The following is a 14,745-nucleotide window of genomic DNA, read 5'->3' as shown; positions in this document are numbered from 1 at the left end:
TCCTCTCTAGGTGATGATACATGCCGGACTCCTCTGTAGGGGATGATGCATGCTGGACTCCTCTGTAGGGGATGATGCATGCTGGACTCCTCTGTAGGGGATGATACATGCTGGACTCCTCTGTAGGGGATGATACATGCCGGACTCCTCTCTAGGTGATGATACATGCCGGACTCCTCTGTAGGGGATGATGCATGCTGGACTCCTCTGTAGGGGATGATACATGCTGGACTCCTCTGTAGGGGATGATGCATGCTGGACTCCTCTGTAAGTGATGATACATGCTGGACTCCTCTGTAGGGGATGATACATGCTGGACTCCTCTGTAGGTGATGATACATGTCGGTCTCATCTCTAGGTGATGATACATGCTGGACTCCTCTGTAGGTGATGATACATGCTGGACTCCTCTGTAGGGGATGATACATGCTGGACTCCTCTGTAGGGGATGATGCATGCTGGACTCCTCTGTAGGTGATGATGCATGCCGGTCTCATCTCTAGGTGATGATACATGCTGGACTCCTCTGTAGGGGATGATCCATGCTGGACTCCTCTGTAGGTGATGATGCATGCCGGTCTCATCTCTAGGTGATGATACATGCTGGACTCCTCTGTAGGGGATGATACATGCTGGACTCCTCTGTAGGGGATGATACATGCTGGACTCCTCTGTAGGGGATGATACATGCTGGACTCCTCTGTAGGGGATGATGCATGCTGGACTCCTCTGTAGGTGATGATACATGCTGGACTCCTCTGTAGGGGATGATGCATGCTGGACTCCTCTGTAGGTGATGATACATGCTGGACTCCTCTGTAGGGGATGATGCATGCTGGACTCCTCTGTAGGTGATGATGCATGCCGGTCTCATCTCTAGGTGATGATACATGCTGGACTCCTCTGTAGGGGATGATGCATGCTGGACTCCTCTGTAGGGGATGATACATGCTGGACTCCTCTGTAGGTGATGATGCATGCCGGTCTCATCTCTAGGTGATGATACATGCTGGACTCCTCTGTAGGGGATGATACATGCTGGACTCCTCTGTAGGGGATGATACATGCTGGACTCCTCTGTAGGGGATGATACATGCCGGTCTCATCTCTAGGGGATGATACATGCTGGACATGCTGGACTCCTCTGTAGGGGATGATGCATGCTGGACTCCTCTGTAGGTGATGATGCATGTCGGTCTCATCTCTAGGTGATGATACATGCTGGACTCCTCTGTAGGTGATGATACATGCTGGACTCCTCTGTAGGGGATGATACATGCTGGACTCCTCTGTAGGGGATGATACATGCTGGACTCCTCTGTAGGGGATGATACATGCCGGACTCATCTCTAGGGGATGATACATGCTGGACTCCTCTGTAGGGGATGATACATGCTGGACTCCTCTGTAGGGGATGATACATGCTGGACTCCTCTGTAGGGGATGATACATGCTGGACTCCTCTGTAGGTGATGATACATGCTGGACTCCTCTGTAGGGGATGATACATGCTGGACTCCTCTGTAGGGGATGATACATGCTGGACTCCTCTGTAGGTGATGATACATGCTGGACTCCTCTGTAGGGGATGATACATGCTGGACTCCTCTGTAGGGGATGATACGTGCTGGACTCCTCTGTAGGGGATGATACGTGCTGGACTCATCTGTAGGGGATGATACATGCTGGACTCATCTGTAGGTGATGATACATGCTGGACTCCTCTGTAGGGGATGATACATGCTGGACTCCTCTGTAGGTGATGATACATGCTGGACTCCTCTGTAGGGGATGATACATGCTGGACTCCTCTGTAGGTGATGATACATGCTGGACTCCTCTGTAGGGGATGATACATGCCGGTCTCATCTCTAGGGGATGATACATGCTGGACTCCTCTGTAGGTGATGATACATGCTGGACTCCTCTGTAGGGGATGATACATGCTGGACTCCTCTGTAGGGGATGATACGTGCTGGACTCCTCTGTAGGGGATGATACGTGCTGGACTCATCTGTAGGGGATGATACATGCTGGACTCATCTGTAGGTGATGATACATGCTGGACTCCTCTGTAGGGGATGATACATGCTGGACTCCTCTGTAGGTGATGATACATGCTGGACTCCTCTGTAGGGGATGATACATGCTGGACTCCTCTGTAGGTGATGATACATGCTGGACTCCTCTGTAGGGGATGATACATGCCGGTCTCATCTCTAGGGGATGATACATGCTGGACTCCTCTGTAGGTGATGATACATGCTGGACTCCTCTGTAGGGGATGATACATGCTGGACTCCTCTGTAGGGGATGATACATGCTGGACTCCTCTCTAGGTGATGATACATGCTGGACTCCTCTGTAGGTGATACATGCCGGTCTCATCTCTAGGGGATGATACATGCTGGACTCCTCTGTAGGTGATGATACATGCCGGTCTCATCTCTAGGTGATGATACATGCCGGTCTCATCTCTAGGGGATGATACATGCTGGACTCCTCTGTAGGGGATGATACATGCTGGACTCCTCTGTAGGGGATGATACATGCCGGACTCTTCTGTAGGGGATGATACATGCTGGACTCCTCTGTAGGGGATGATACATGCTGGACTCTTCTGTAGGGGATGATACATGCTGGACTCCTCTGTAGGGGATGATACATGCCGGACTCCTCTGTAGGGGATGATACATGCTGGACTCCTCTGTAGGGGATGATACATGCTGGACTCCTCTGTAGGGGATGATACATGCCGGTCTCATCTCTAGGGGATGATACATGCTGGACTCCTCTGTAGGTGATGATACATGCCGGTCTCATCTCTAGGGGATGATACATGCTGGACTCCTCTGTAGGGGATGATACATGCTGGACTCCTCTGTAGGGGATGATACATGCCGGTCTCATCTCTAGGGGATGATACATGCTGGACTCCTCTGTAGGTGATGATACATGCCGGTCTCATCTCTAGGGGATGATACATGCTGGACTCCTCTGTAGGGGATGATACATGCTGGACTCCTCTGTAGGGGATGATACATGCTGGACTCCTCTGTAGGTGATGATACATGCTGGACTCCTCTGTAGGGGATGATACATGCCGGACTCCTCTGTAGGGGATGATACATGCTGGACTCCTCTGTAGGGGATGATACATGCTGGACTCCTCTGTAGGGGATGATACATGCCGGTCTCATCTCTAGGGGATGATACATGCTGGACTCCTCTGTAGGTGATGATACATGCCGGTCTCATCTCTAGGGGATGATACATGCTGGACTCCTCTGTAGGTGATGATACATGCTGGACTCCTCTGTAGGTGATGATACATGCTGGACTCCTCTGTAGGTGATGATACATGCTGGACTCCTCTGTAGGTGATGATGCATGCTGGACTCCTCTGTAGGTGATGATACATGCCGGTCTCATCTCTAGGTGATGATACATGCCAGTCTCATCTCTAGGGGATGCTACATCTGTTGACCATTGCTTCCTCCGGGTTAATCAATAATTGTGTGATTGTAGGAGCGGCGTCTCACATCACACAGGGGTCTCGCTGCCTCTTCATCCAGGAGACGCCTCAATCAGAGGTGGAGGCGAGAGGCCGGAGTTAAACACTCGAGGCGGACGACGCACAAACCTCGCACCTCAATAATCTCAAGCAAGAAACAATCAATTCTGCAGTAATCCTTCCAGAGCAAACCTGTGATTAAGCCGCGCTGCGCAGTGTCGTGCATCTGAGGGTCACCGAGCGAATAGCCGCGATCACTAATAGCCACCTTTCATGAATTTAGGAGAGTAATACGTCTGTTCTGAGCGATTGTAGATGATGCGGTTTATGCAAAAAAAGGCCTTACTGTTTTCGTTCATTTTTAATTTATTAGATTAGAGATTTGAATGCAGCATCCAGGGTCGCCCGGGGCATCATCCCGAGGGTCGCCCGGGGCATCATCCCGAGGGTCATCCAGCGCATCATCCAGGGCGTCGTCCCGAGGGTCGTCCAGGGCATCGTCCCGAGGGTCGTCCTGAGGGTCGTCCTGAGGGTCGTCCAGGGCATCGTCCCGAGGGTCGTCCTGAGGGTCATCCCGAGGGTCGTCCAGGGCGTCGTCCCGAGGGTCGTCCAGGGCGTCGTCCCGAGGGTCGTCCAGGGCGCCGTCCCGAGGGTCGTCCAGGGCCTCGTCCCGAGGGTCTTCCAGGGCGCCGTCCCGAGGGTCGTCCAGGGCGCCGTCCCGAGGGTCGTCCAGGGCGCCGTCCCGAGGGTCGTCCAGGGCCTCGTCCCGAGGGTCTTCCAGGGCGCCGTCCCGAGGGTCTTCCAGGGCGCCGTCCCGAGGGTCTTCCAGGGCGCCGTCCCGAGGGTCGTCCAGGGCGCCGTCCCGAGGGTCGTCCAGGGCGCCGTCCCGAGGGTCGTCCAGGGCGCCGTCCCGAGGGTCGTCCAGGGCGCCGTCCCGAGGGTCGTCCAGGGCGCCGTCCCGAGGGTCGTCCAGGGCCTCGTCCCGAGGGTCGTCCAGGGCGCCGTCCCGAGGGTCGTCCAGGGCGCCGTCCCGAGGGTCGTCCAGGGCGCCGTCCCGAGGGTCGTCCAGGGCGCCGTCCCGAGGGTCGTCCAGGGCGCCGTCCCGAGGGTCTTCCAGGGCGCCGTCCCGAGGGTCGTCCAGGGCGCCGTCCCGAGGGTCGTCCCGAGGGTCGTCCAGGGCGCCGTCCCGAGGGTCGTCCAGGGCGCCGTCCTGAGGGTCGTCCAGGGGGTTGTCTAGGGCGTCGTCCCGAGCTGCGCCTTTATATGCAGGTGGAATATGTGCACATCTGCCGAGGCACAGGGATGGAGAAGAAATGGTGACATTAGGCTCCTCTCTGCCCCACAGGAGGACCACCGGGGGATGACCTGAGCTGTCCACCCTTCACAAATTCCAGGACAGTTTGGAAAAATTGGACACTTTTTTGCCGTCCATTAAAAAAAGGAAGGCGTCTGATATTTTTTTGGGGGGAAATCTGAGGCAACGTGTACAGATTATTGTGACCTCTCCCTATCTTGCTGCGGCTGATGTCTCCTCTCTGGATTTTGGGCTGTAGACTGCGATCACTTATATCAGATTGATTCATTGCGGTTTTCCAATGTGTCTGTAAATAATATTCTGTCCAGGTTTTTGGTGTTTTTTTTTTTACAAGCCGTCCAGAAACAATATAAAGTAAAGTTATAAGGGGATAATAATAAGTGCACATTATGGGAACATGCGCTCCAGCGGTGCCCGGATCGTGCGCAGCGAGAAGACATCGGGGTGTCCAGACCGGTGCCTCGTATCTATCTGACCGGAACAGGATGAGCCTAAATTACTGAGGGGCGCCGGACAAGCCCCCTATGAGGTGCTGTCACGCTCCCGCCAGCCCCGTGCTGGGAGCGCCTCCTTTCTCAGGTGGACATTGCAGTATTCGCACCGTAGGGAAAAGCTGCAAACTCTGGCCTTGTGGTGGGTTTCGGGGCCTGTGGTGTCTCTCGTGACGCCCGCCTTGTGGTGTTGGAGCAGAGGAGGCCGCAGATCTTTTGGCCTCATTATATAGAATATTTGCTTGTGTGATATTAGAGACGTCATCGTGTTTTGTGATAACGCTCGGTATCTCCTCTCTCCTCAGGTCAATCCTCTTCCTTCACACAACAGCCGCAGGACCAGGTGGTGGTGGCTGGCCGGCCGGTGAGCTTACCGTGTGCCATCCCCGGGTACCACGGCGTCGTGCTCTGGGTCAAAGACGGCCTGGCGCTAGGAGTCGGGAGAGACCTGTCTGGTAGGTGACCTCCATCACTTACAATGTCATTTCCATGGAATGACGCACAGTGGAGATTATTCACATTATTATACTCTAAAAGATAAAAATGTATCAGTCTGAATTATACACCCCCAATCTGTGGTGTTCAGGAGACCCCTGTAATCAGCTCAGCCCTAACCCGGGGTCTTGTCCCTGAGATCCCCCCTAATAGTGTTATTGTGAGGTGCCCAGGACTCCGCAGAGTAGATGGGGTCTTATCTAGCCCTGGAATTGGGTTACATCTGTTAGAAGGCTGGTTGGGGGGTCCGGAGTGGTGGTTTCAGGGACATGTTGGTGTAGCTTCTTATTCATTGTCTAATGCTCCATCACCCTTGTGTCTGGTTCAGGCTACCCCCGATACTCTGTAGAGGGCGACCACTCGTCTGGAGAACATCACCTTAAGATTCAGCGGGCAGAGCTCCAGGACGACGCCTTGTATGAATGTCAGGCGATACAAGCCGCCATCCGATCCCGGCCGGCCCGGCTCACCGTCCTGGGTAAGTGACTTCCTTCTTACTTTTATACAGTTCATGTAAGGCATATTAATGTGGCTGAGGTTGGCGGAGCTGGAGGTGCCCCCGCTACCTGTGATAGCAGATTACACTGATTTTCTACAGGGGTGTAACTACAGGTTGTACAGGGGCTGCAATCACACCCGGGCTCTGAAGCCTCAGGGGCCCAGAAAGCACCTTTGGCTTATAAGAAAAGACCAGTGCTATTGAAGCTTTTGCCTCGGGGCCCCGTTGGAGCTTTTGCCTCGGGGCCCCGTTGGAGCTTTTGCCTCGGGGCCCCGTTGGAGCTTTTGCCTCGGGGCCCCGTTGGAGCTTTTGCCTCGGGGCCCCGTTGGAGCTTTTGCCTCGGGGCCCCGTTGGAGCTTTTGCCTCGGGGCCCCGTTGGAGCTTTTGCCTTGGGGCTCGTTGGAGCTTTTGCCTCGGGGCCCCGTTGGAGCTTTTGCCTCGGGGCCCCGTTGGAGCTTTTGCCTCGGGGCCCCGTTGGAGCTTTTGCCTCGGGGCCCCGTTGGAGCTTTTGCCTCGGGGCCCCGTTGGAGCTTTTGCCTCGGGGCCCCGTTGGAGCTTTTGCCTCGGGGCCTCGTTGGCGCTTTTGCCATCGGGACCTTGTTGGCGCTTTTGCCATCGGGGCCTCGTTGGCGCTTTTGCATCGGGGGCTCGTTGGAGCTTTTGCCATTGGGGGCTCGTTGGAGCTTTTGCCATTGGGGGCTCGTTGGAGCTTTTGCCATCGGGGGCTCGTTGGAGCTTTTGCCATCGGGGGCTCGTTGGAGCTTTTGCCATCGGGGGCTCGTTGGAGCTTTTGCCATCGGGGGCTCGTTGGAGCTTTTGCCATCGGGGGCTCGTTGGAGCTTTTGCCATCGGGGGCTCGTTGGAGCTTTTGCCATCGGGGGCTCGTTGGAGCTTTTGCCATCGGGGGCTCGTTGGAGCTTTTGCCATCGGGGGCTCGTTGGAGCTTTTGCCATCGGGGGCTCGTTGGAGCTTTTGCCATCGGGGGCTCGTTGGAGCTTTTGCCTTGGGGCTCGTTGGAGCTTTTGCCTTGGGGCTCGTTGGAGCTTTTGCCTTGGGCCTCGTTGGAGCTTTTTCCTTTGGGCCTCGTTGGAGCTTTTTTATTGGGACCCCCGTTGGAGCTTTTGCCTTGGGGCCCCGTTGGAGCTTTTGCCTTGGGGCCCCGTTGGAGCTTTTTTATTGGGGCCCCGTTGGAGCTTTTTTATTGGGGCCCCGTTGGAGCTTTTGCCTTGGGGCCTCGTTGGAGCTTTTGCATCGGGGCCTCGTTGGAGCTTTGGCATCGGGGCTCATGAGCTTCCAGTTACGCCGCTGATTGCACAGTGCACATGGCGTAGTCCGGTCCCCGGGGGATATAGTGCCAGATTCGTTCTGCGCCCCTAGTGATACGGCCTCAGCTATTCCAGAATAGGACGCCATTTGGGGGCTGTGAGCGGCGGATATGAGAGCGTATAAATGGCCCTAATCTGCAGGATATTCACCGGCCACTTACAGGACGCGGAGTGGATCCCCGCGATGAGAGGGAATATTTATCTCTGTGGAGAGGATGCAGATTCGTCACATCGCCGGTGACTAGAACCGTCGCACCTCATTATGTAAATTGTGACTTTAAAGACTGCGCCGCGTTAAGCCTAAAAAACAACCGTGATGAGTTGATAAGAGCTGGAAAGGAATTGATTGAGGCGCGATGATTGGGTGATTTCCGAGGCAGCGCAGCTCATTAGAGGTTTCAATACGCCGTGATGTTAATTAAACAGTTTGGAGAAAGTCAAACATGACGGATTCCAGGAGAAATGCGAGGTAAACATTTTTGGCTGAATCGCTGGGGTTTTAAGAGAGTCTGCAGATCAAAGCGAGAGAGGTGGGGGGAGGGGGAGCCGCCGAGCGGAGGAGACCCTGTATCCGCCAGCATCGTCAGAATGTGTGCAGCCCACCATGGGAGGCTCACCGGGGGTCCTGCTCATCATGCCCACCTCTAATGAGTGCTCCGCGTCTATTGGAGCCTCACACACAATAGAGGTGACATTAGACGTCCCTCCCGGGAGGAGCGGACCATGACCAGGGAAATCTCCAGCCTGGAACCATCAGGAGGATGGAGAAACTGATAACCGATCAATAAAGGGAGAGAAGACGGAGGGAGGGACAGGAGGATGGAGAAACTGATAACCGATCAATAAAGGGAGAGAAGACGGAGGGAGGGACAGGAGGATGGAGAAACTGATAACCGATCAATAAAGGGAGAGAAGACGGAGGGAGGGACAGGAGGATGGAGAAACTGATAACCGATCAATAAAGGGAGAGAAGACGGAGGGAGGGACAGGAGGATGGACAAACTGATAACCGATCAATAAAGGGAGAGAAGACGAAGGGAGGGACAGGAGGATGGAGAAACTGATAACCGATCAATAAAGGGAGAGAAGATGGAGGGAGGGACAGGAGGATGGAGAAACTGATAACCGATCAATAAAGGGAGAGAAGACGGAGGGAGGGACAGGAGGATGGAGAAACTGATAACCGATCAATAAAGCTAGAGGATATGGAGGGAGGGACAGGAGGATGGAGAAACTGATAACCGATCAATAAAGCTAGAGGATATGGAGGGAGGGACAGGAGGATGGAGAAACTGATAACCGATCAATAAAGGGAGAGAAGACGGAGGGAGGGACAGGAGGATGGAGAAACTGATAACCCACCGATAAAGGGAGAGAAGACGGAGGGAGGGACAGGAGGATGGGGAACTGATAACCGATCAATAAAGGGAGAGAAGACGGAGGGAGGGACAGGAGGATGGAGAAACTGATAACCCACCGATAAAGGGAGAGAAGACGGAGGGAGGGACAGGAGGATGGGGAAACTGATAACCCACCGATAAAGGGAGAGAAGACGGAGAGAGGGACAGGAGGATGGGGAACTGATAACCGATCAATAAAGGGAGAGAAGACGGAGGGAGGGACAGGAGGATGGACAAACTGATAACCGATCAATAAAGGGAGAGAAGACGGAGGGAGGGACAGGAGGATGGACAAACTGATAACCGATCAATAAAGCTAGAGGATATGGAGGGAGGGACAGGAGGATGGAGAAACTGATAACCGATCAATAAAGCTAGAGGATATGGAGGGAGGGACAGGAGGATGGAGAAACTGATAACCGATCAATAAAGCTAGAGGATATGGAGGGAGGGACAGGAGGATGGAGAAACTGATAACCGATCAATAAAGGGAGAGAAGACGGAGGGATGGACAGGAGGATGGAGAAACTGATAACCCACCGATAAAGGGAGAGAAGACGGAGGGAGGGACAGGAGGATGGAGAAACTGATAACCCACCGATAAAGGGAGAGAAGATGGAGGGAGGGACAGGAGGATGGGGAACTGATAACCGATCAATAAAGGGAGAGAAGACGGAGGGAGGGACAGGAGGATGGACAAACTGATAACCGATCAATAAAGGGAGAGAAGACGGAGGGAGGGACAGGAGGATGGAGAAACTGATAACCGATCAATAAAGCTAGAGGATATGGAGGGAGGGACAGGAGGATGGAGAAACTGATAACCGATCAATAAAGGGAGAGAAGATGGAGGGAGGGACAGGAGGATGGAGAAACTGATAACCGATCAATAAAGGGAGAGAAGATGGAGGGAGGGACAGGAGGATGGGGAAACTGATAACCGATCAATAAAGCTAGAGGATATGGAGGGAGAGACAGGAGGATGGGGAAACTGATAACCGATCAATAAAGGGAGAGAAGATAGAGGGAGGGACAGGAGGATGGAGAAACTGATAACCCACCGATAAAGGGAGAGAAGATGGAGGGAGGGACAGGAGGATGGAGAAACTGATAACCCACCGATAAAGGGAGAGAAGATGGAGGGAGGGACAGGAGGATGGAGAAACTGATAACCGATCAATAAAGGGAGAGAAGATGGAGGGAGGGACAGGAGGATGGAGAAACTGATAACCACCGATAAAGGGAGAGAAGACGGAGGGAGGGACAGGAGGATGGGGAAACTGATAACCCACCGATAAAGGGAGAGAAGATGGAGGGAGGGACAGGAGGATGGAGAAACTGATAACCCACCGATAAAGGGAGAGAAGATGGAGGGAGGGACAGGAGGATGGAGAAACTGATAACCCACCGATAAAGGGTGAGAAGATGGAGGGAGGGACAGGAGGATGGAGAAACTGATAACCGATCAATAAAGGGAGAGAAGACGGAGGGATGGACAGGAGGATGGAGAAACTGATAACCACCGATAAAGGGAGAGAAGATGGAGGGAGGGACAGGAGGATGGAGAAACTGATAACCACCGATAAAGGGAGAGAAGATGGAGGGAGGGACAGGAGGATGGGGAAACTGATAACCCACCGATAAAGGGAGAGAAGATAGAGGGAGGGACAGGAGGATGGAGAAACTGATAACCACCGATAAAGGGATAGAAGATGGAGGGAGGGACAGGAGGATGGAGAAACTGATAACCCACCGATAAAGGGAGAGAAGAATGTAAGATGGAGGGAGGGACAGGAGGATGGGGAAACTGATAACCCACCGATAAAGGGAGAGAAGACGGAGGGAGGGACAGGAGGATGGAGAAACTGATAACCCACCGATAAAGGGAGAGAAGACGGAGGGAGGGACAGGAGGATGGAGAAACTGATAACCCACCGATAAAGGGAGAGAAGACGGAGGGAGAGACAGGAGGATGGAGAAACTGATAACCGATCAATAAAGGGAGAGAAGACGGAGGGATGGACAGGAGGATGGAGAAACTGATAACCCACCGATAAAGGGAGAGAAGACGGAGGGAGGGACAGGAGGATGGAGAAACTGATAACCCACCGATAAAGGGAGAGAAGAATGTAAGATGGAGGGACGGATGGAACGATGATGGATACGAGATAACCAAAGAGATGGATGTGAAGTGCAGCTATGAGGCAGATAATTGGGGTATTTAACGCCGCCCAGAGACCTCTCTATAGAGCTGCCGGTGACCGTTTTCTCGTGAGGCGGTGCGGGGTGGTGTCCTCTACATTACGGCTCGTCGCAGTGCCCATCGGTGCTGGAGTTCGGGTGATTTCCTGGTTTATGTATCAATCCGGGGTCCATATCTGACATTGCGGGGTCTTCTGTTCATCTCCGCTGGTCTCTGTTCTCCTTCCAGTCCCGGCTGTTCTCTTACCTGCGTGCGGCCGCCATGTGCCATTCTCTGCCCCCGCCATGTACCCGGTGCCGCGGTCCATCCCAGAAAGGGTTACTGCGGGAGGTCAGGTGCGCCATAGCATCTGTAAATTGCTGGCTGACCTCTGGAATGGGAGCAGCGGTGGGAAAGCTTTGTACTCGCAGACAGTAAATCAATGCTACTTGTACAGAGACGACTACAATGGCTTGACAAGGGCAAGGCCGGGGTAAGTGCGAGCTCCGTGCTGAGTGCGCGAGGCTTCTCCGGCCTCAGGAATAATCACTCGCGCTCTTGTACCTGGAGGCACCTGGGACCGGCGGCTTCATGAGCTGAAGATTACACTGACAATGATCAATCAATGGAGGCATCACGTCGCCAGCGAGAGCGGTCCGGGGGGACGGCGGCATTATTAGGATCAGCGGAGCCTGGATGAACCACGGCAGGGTGCGCGAGGTGGAGGGCAAGTGCGAGGGGCGCGAGGTGGAGGGCAAGTGCGAGGGGCGCGAGGTGGAGGGCAAGTGCGAGGGGCGCGAGGTGGAGGGCAAGTGCGAGGGGCGTGAGGTGGAGGGCAAGTGCAGGGGGCGCGAGGTGGAGGGCGAGTGCAGGGTGCGCGAGGTGGAGGGCAAGTGCGAGGGGCGCGAGGTGGAGGGCAAGTGCGAGGGGCGCGAGGTGGAGGGCAAGTGCGAGGGGCGCGAGGTGGAGGGCAAGTGCGAGGGGCGCGAGGTGGAGGGCAAGTGCGAGGGGCGCGAGGTGGAGGGCAAGTGCAGGGGGCGCGAGGTGGAGGGCGAGTGCAGGGTGCGCGAGGTGGAGGGCAAGTGCGAGGGGCGCGAGGTGGAGGGCAAGTGCGAGGGGCGCGAGGTGGCGTAGGGCAAGTGCGAGGGGTGCGAGGTGGCGTAGGGCAAGTGCGAGGGGCGCGAGGTGGAGGGCAAGTGCGAGGGGCGCGAGGTGGAGGGCAAGTGCGAGGGGCGCGAGGTGGAGGGCAAGTGCGAGGGGCGTGAGGTGGAGGGCAAGTGCAGGGGGCGCGAGGTGGAGGGCGAGTGCAGGGTGCGCGAGGTGGAGGGCAAGTGCGAGGGGCGCAAGGTGGAGGGCGCGCGCGAGGGGCGCAAGGTGGAGGGCGCGCGCAAGGGGCGCGAGGTGGAGGGCGAGCGCAAGGGGCGCGAGGTGGAGGGCGAGCGCAAGGGGCGTGAGGTGGAGGGCGAGCGCAAGGGGCGCAAGGCGGAAGGTGAGCGCAGGGGGCGCGAGGTGGCGTAGGGCAAGTGCGAGGGGCGCGAGGTGGCGTAGGGCAAGTGCGAAGGGTGCGAGGTGGCGTAGGGCAAGTGCGAGGGGCGCGAGGTGAAGGGCAAATGCGAGGGGCGCGAGGTGGAGGGCGAGCGCAAGGGGCGCAAGGCGGAGGGTGAGCGCAGGGGGCGCGAGGCGGAGGGCGAGGGGCGCGAGGTGGAGTATGGCAAGTGCGAGGAGCGCGAGGTGGAGGGCAAGTGCGAGGAGCGCGAGGTGGAGGGCAAGTGCGAGGGGCGCGAGGTGGAGGGCAAGTGCGAGGGGCGCGAGGTGGAGGGCAAGTGCGAAGGGCGCGAGGTGGAGGGCACAGGGGGAGGGCAAGCACAGAGGACGCGAGATGGAGGGCAAGCGCGAGGCGGAGGGCAAGCAGAGGGGGCATAAGGCGGAGGGAGAGCGCAGGGGGCAGGAAGGGCTCCACGGATGATACCAGAGAGCATTATATGGTAGGGCCACAGATCACCGTCCGAGGGGCAGCTGGCATTACCGTGTCCTTCATATCCTGGCATCTGAAGACCCCACAGATCTTCTCTGCTCCTTACAATCTCCACTAACACAGACGACCTGATCTTAAGGACTTGTATATTGATGGTCTACCCTTCGGCGAGGTCAGCAGTACGGTGGGGTTTGACCCCCCAGCCCCTCTAACAATCAGCTGTGTGCGGCTCTGGCCGCCGATGTACAGGGCAGGCACTGCACAGCACCGCACAGTGTTGTGGCCATTCTTGGTACTGCAGCTGTCATAGCAGCGGAGCTGCAGTATGGATAACGGCCGCTCACCGTGTGCATCCTCTGCTGTTCTGTACCACCAGCCTCCGCGGGAGCTGCACACAGAGCATTGCTGGGGGAGCCCACATTTGCAGCCACAGACACCCGCTGGGTACTTCCCCATGCAGACGCCTCGGCGCCGGCCTCCAGCTCAGCGGCATTGTCTGCTGGAGTCAGCGGGATCCTGATATCCATATTCTGCCTCATCAAAGACTCCGGCTTCCACTTTGTTTTTCTCCTTACTTTACACTGCAGCTGCAATCCATTAGGACAGGTTGGATCAGTGACTAGCGGCTGCATGGCCTGGTGGAGAGTGGGGTAGACGTGCCCCTGCTGCATGCTTTATACTGCAGCTCCTCTCCATTAGGGATCGCTGGCTCCAGCATCTGTGAGTCTCCTCAGATTCTCCACCTGTGGTTACAGAAATCCCTCCGATCCAGGGAAGATCCATCTGACAACCCCCGGGTGCTGACCTGCAGGACCGGGCGGTTGTCGCTCCCCCTTTCTAGGTTGCTGCGGGGCGAGGAGTCGTGGGGTTGGATGAGTGCAGGGCGGACACAATCCCGGGCCTGTAATGGGGGATGCGGAGCGGTCCCTCGTTACTGTGTGTCAGTGCAGCCGTCCCCCCGGGGAGTCAGGGCACAGATTTATCATTCGTTTCTCAGTCGCCAGAAAGTGATGTTCTGTATTAGAAGCATTTACGTTCCGTCCCTGAGCAGAAGACAGGCGGGATTGCTTCACTTACATGGGACTGCGTCCTCTGAACTCCGCTGCCAGCTCTCATTACCGGGAGGCTCGGTGTGCGCCGGGAAATTCATCCACGGCAGATTTCCCAGGTGGAAAGACCCGGGTGTGTGGGTGGACAGCAAACTCCACTTTACTGACCAGTGTCAGGCAGCTGCTGCCAAGCCTCATAAAATAATGGGAGGCATTAAAAGAGGCCGAGACGCGCGTGAGAAGAAGTCATCCTCTATATATGTCACTAGTGCGGCCGCACGTTTATACTGGGCACAAATCTGGACCCCGGTGTATAAGAAGCACAGAGCTGAGCAAGATCGGTGCCGAGCGACCGATGGGCGACTGCAGAAGACTGGTTATTACAGGAACGGGCGACTGCAGAAGACGGATTATTACAGGAACGGGCGACTGCAGAAGACGGATTATTACAGGAACGGGCGACTGCAGTCGCCCATTCTTGTAATAACCCATCTTCTGCA

The 14,745-nt window shown here is 55.8% G+C and overlaps 1 protein-coding gene across 2 annotated transcripts in view; it reads left to right on the top strand.

Moving 5' to 3' along the window:
- The window catches only part of KIRREL3 (kirre like nephrin family adhesion molecule 3), a 1,021,297-nt gene that overhangs the window by 717,697 nt on the left and 288,855 nt on the right, over positions 1 to 14,745 (top strand). For both annotated transcript variants that reach the window (XM_075328418.1, XM_075328420.1), the window contains exons 3-4: positions 5,626 to 5,775; positions 6,144 to 6,293. In XM_075328418.1, coding sequence (XP_075184533.1) covers positions 5,626 to 5,775; positions 6,144 to 6,293 — 300 coding nt within the window. The remainder of the gene's footprint in view (positions 1 to 5,625; positions 5,776 to 6,143; positions 6,294 to 14,745) is intronic.

The sequence above is a fragment of the Anomaloglossus baeobatrachus genome, chromosome 11 (assembly GCF_048569485.1).
Source record: "Anomaloglossus baeobatrachus isolate aAnoBae1 chromosome 11, aAnoBae1.hap1, whole genome shotgun sequence".
NCBI lineage: Eukaryota > Metazoa > Chordata > Amphibia > Anura > Aromobatidae > Anomaloglossus > Anomaloglossus baeobatrachus.
The sequence above is the reverse complement of the archived record's forward strand: the minus strand, read 5'-3'. Positions and strand labels throughout refer to the sequence as shown.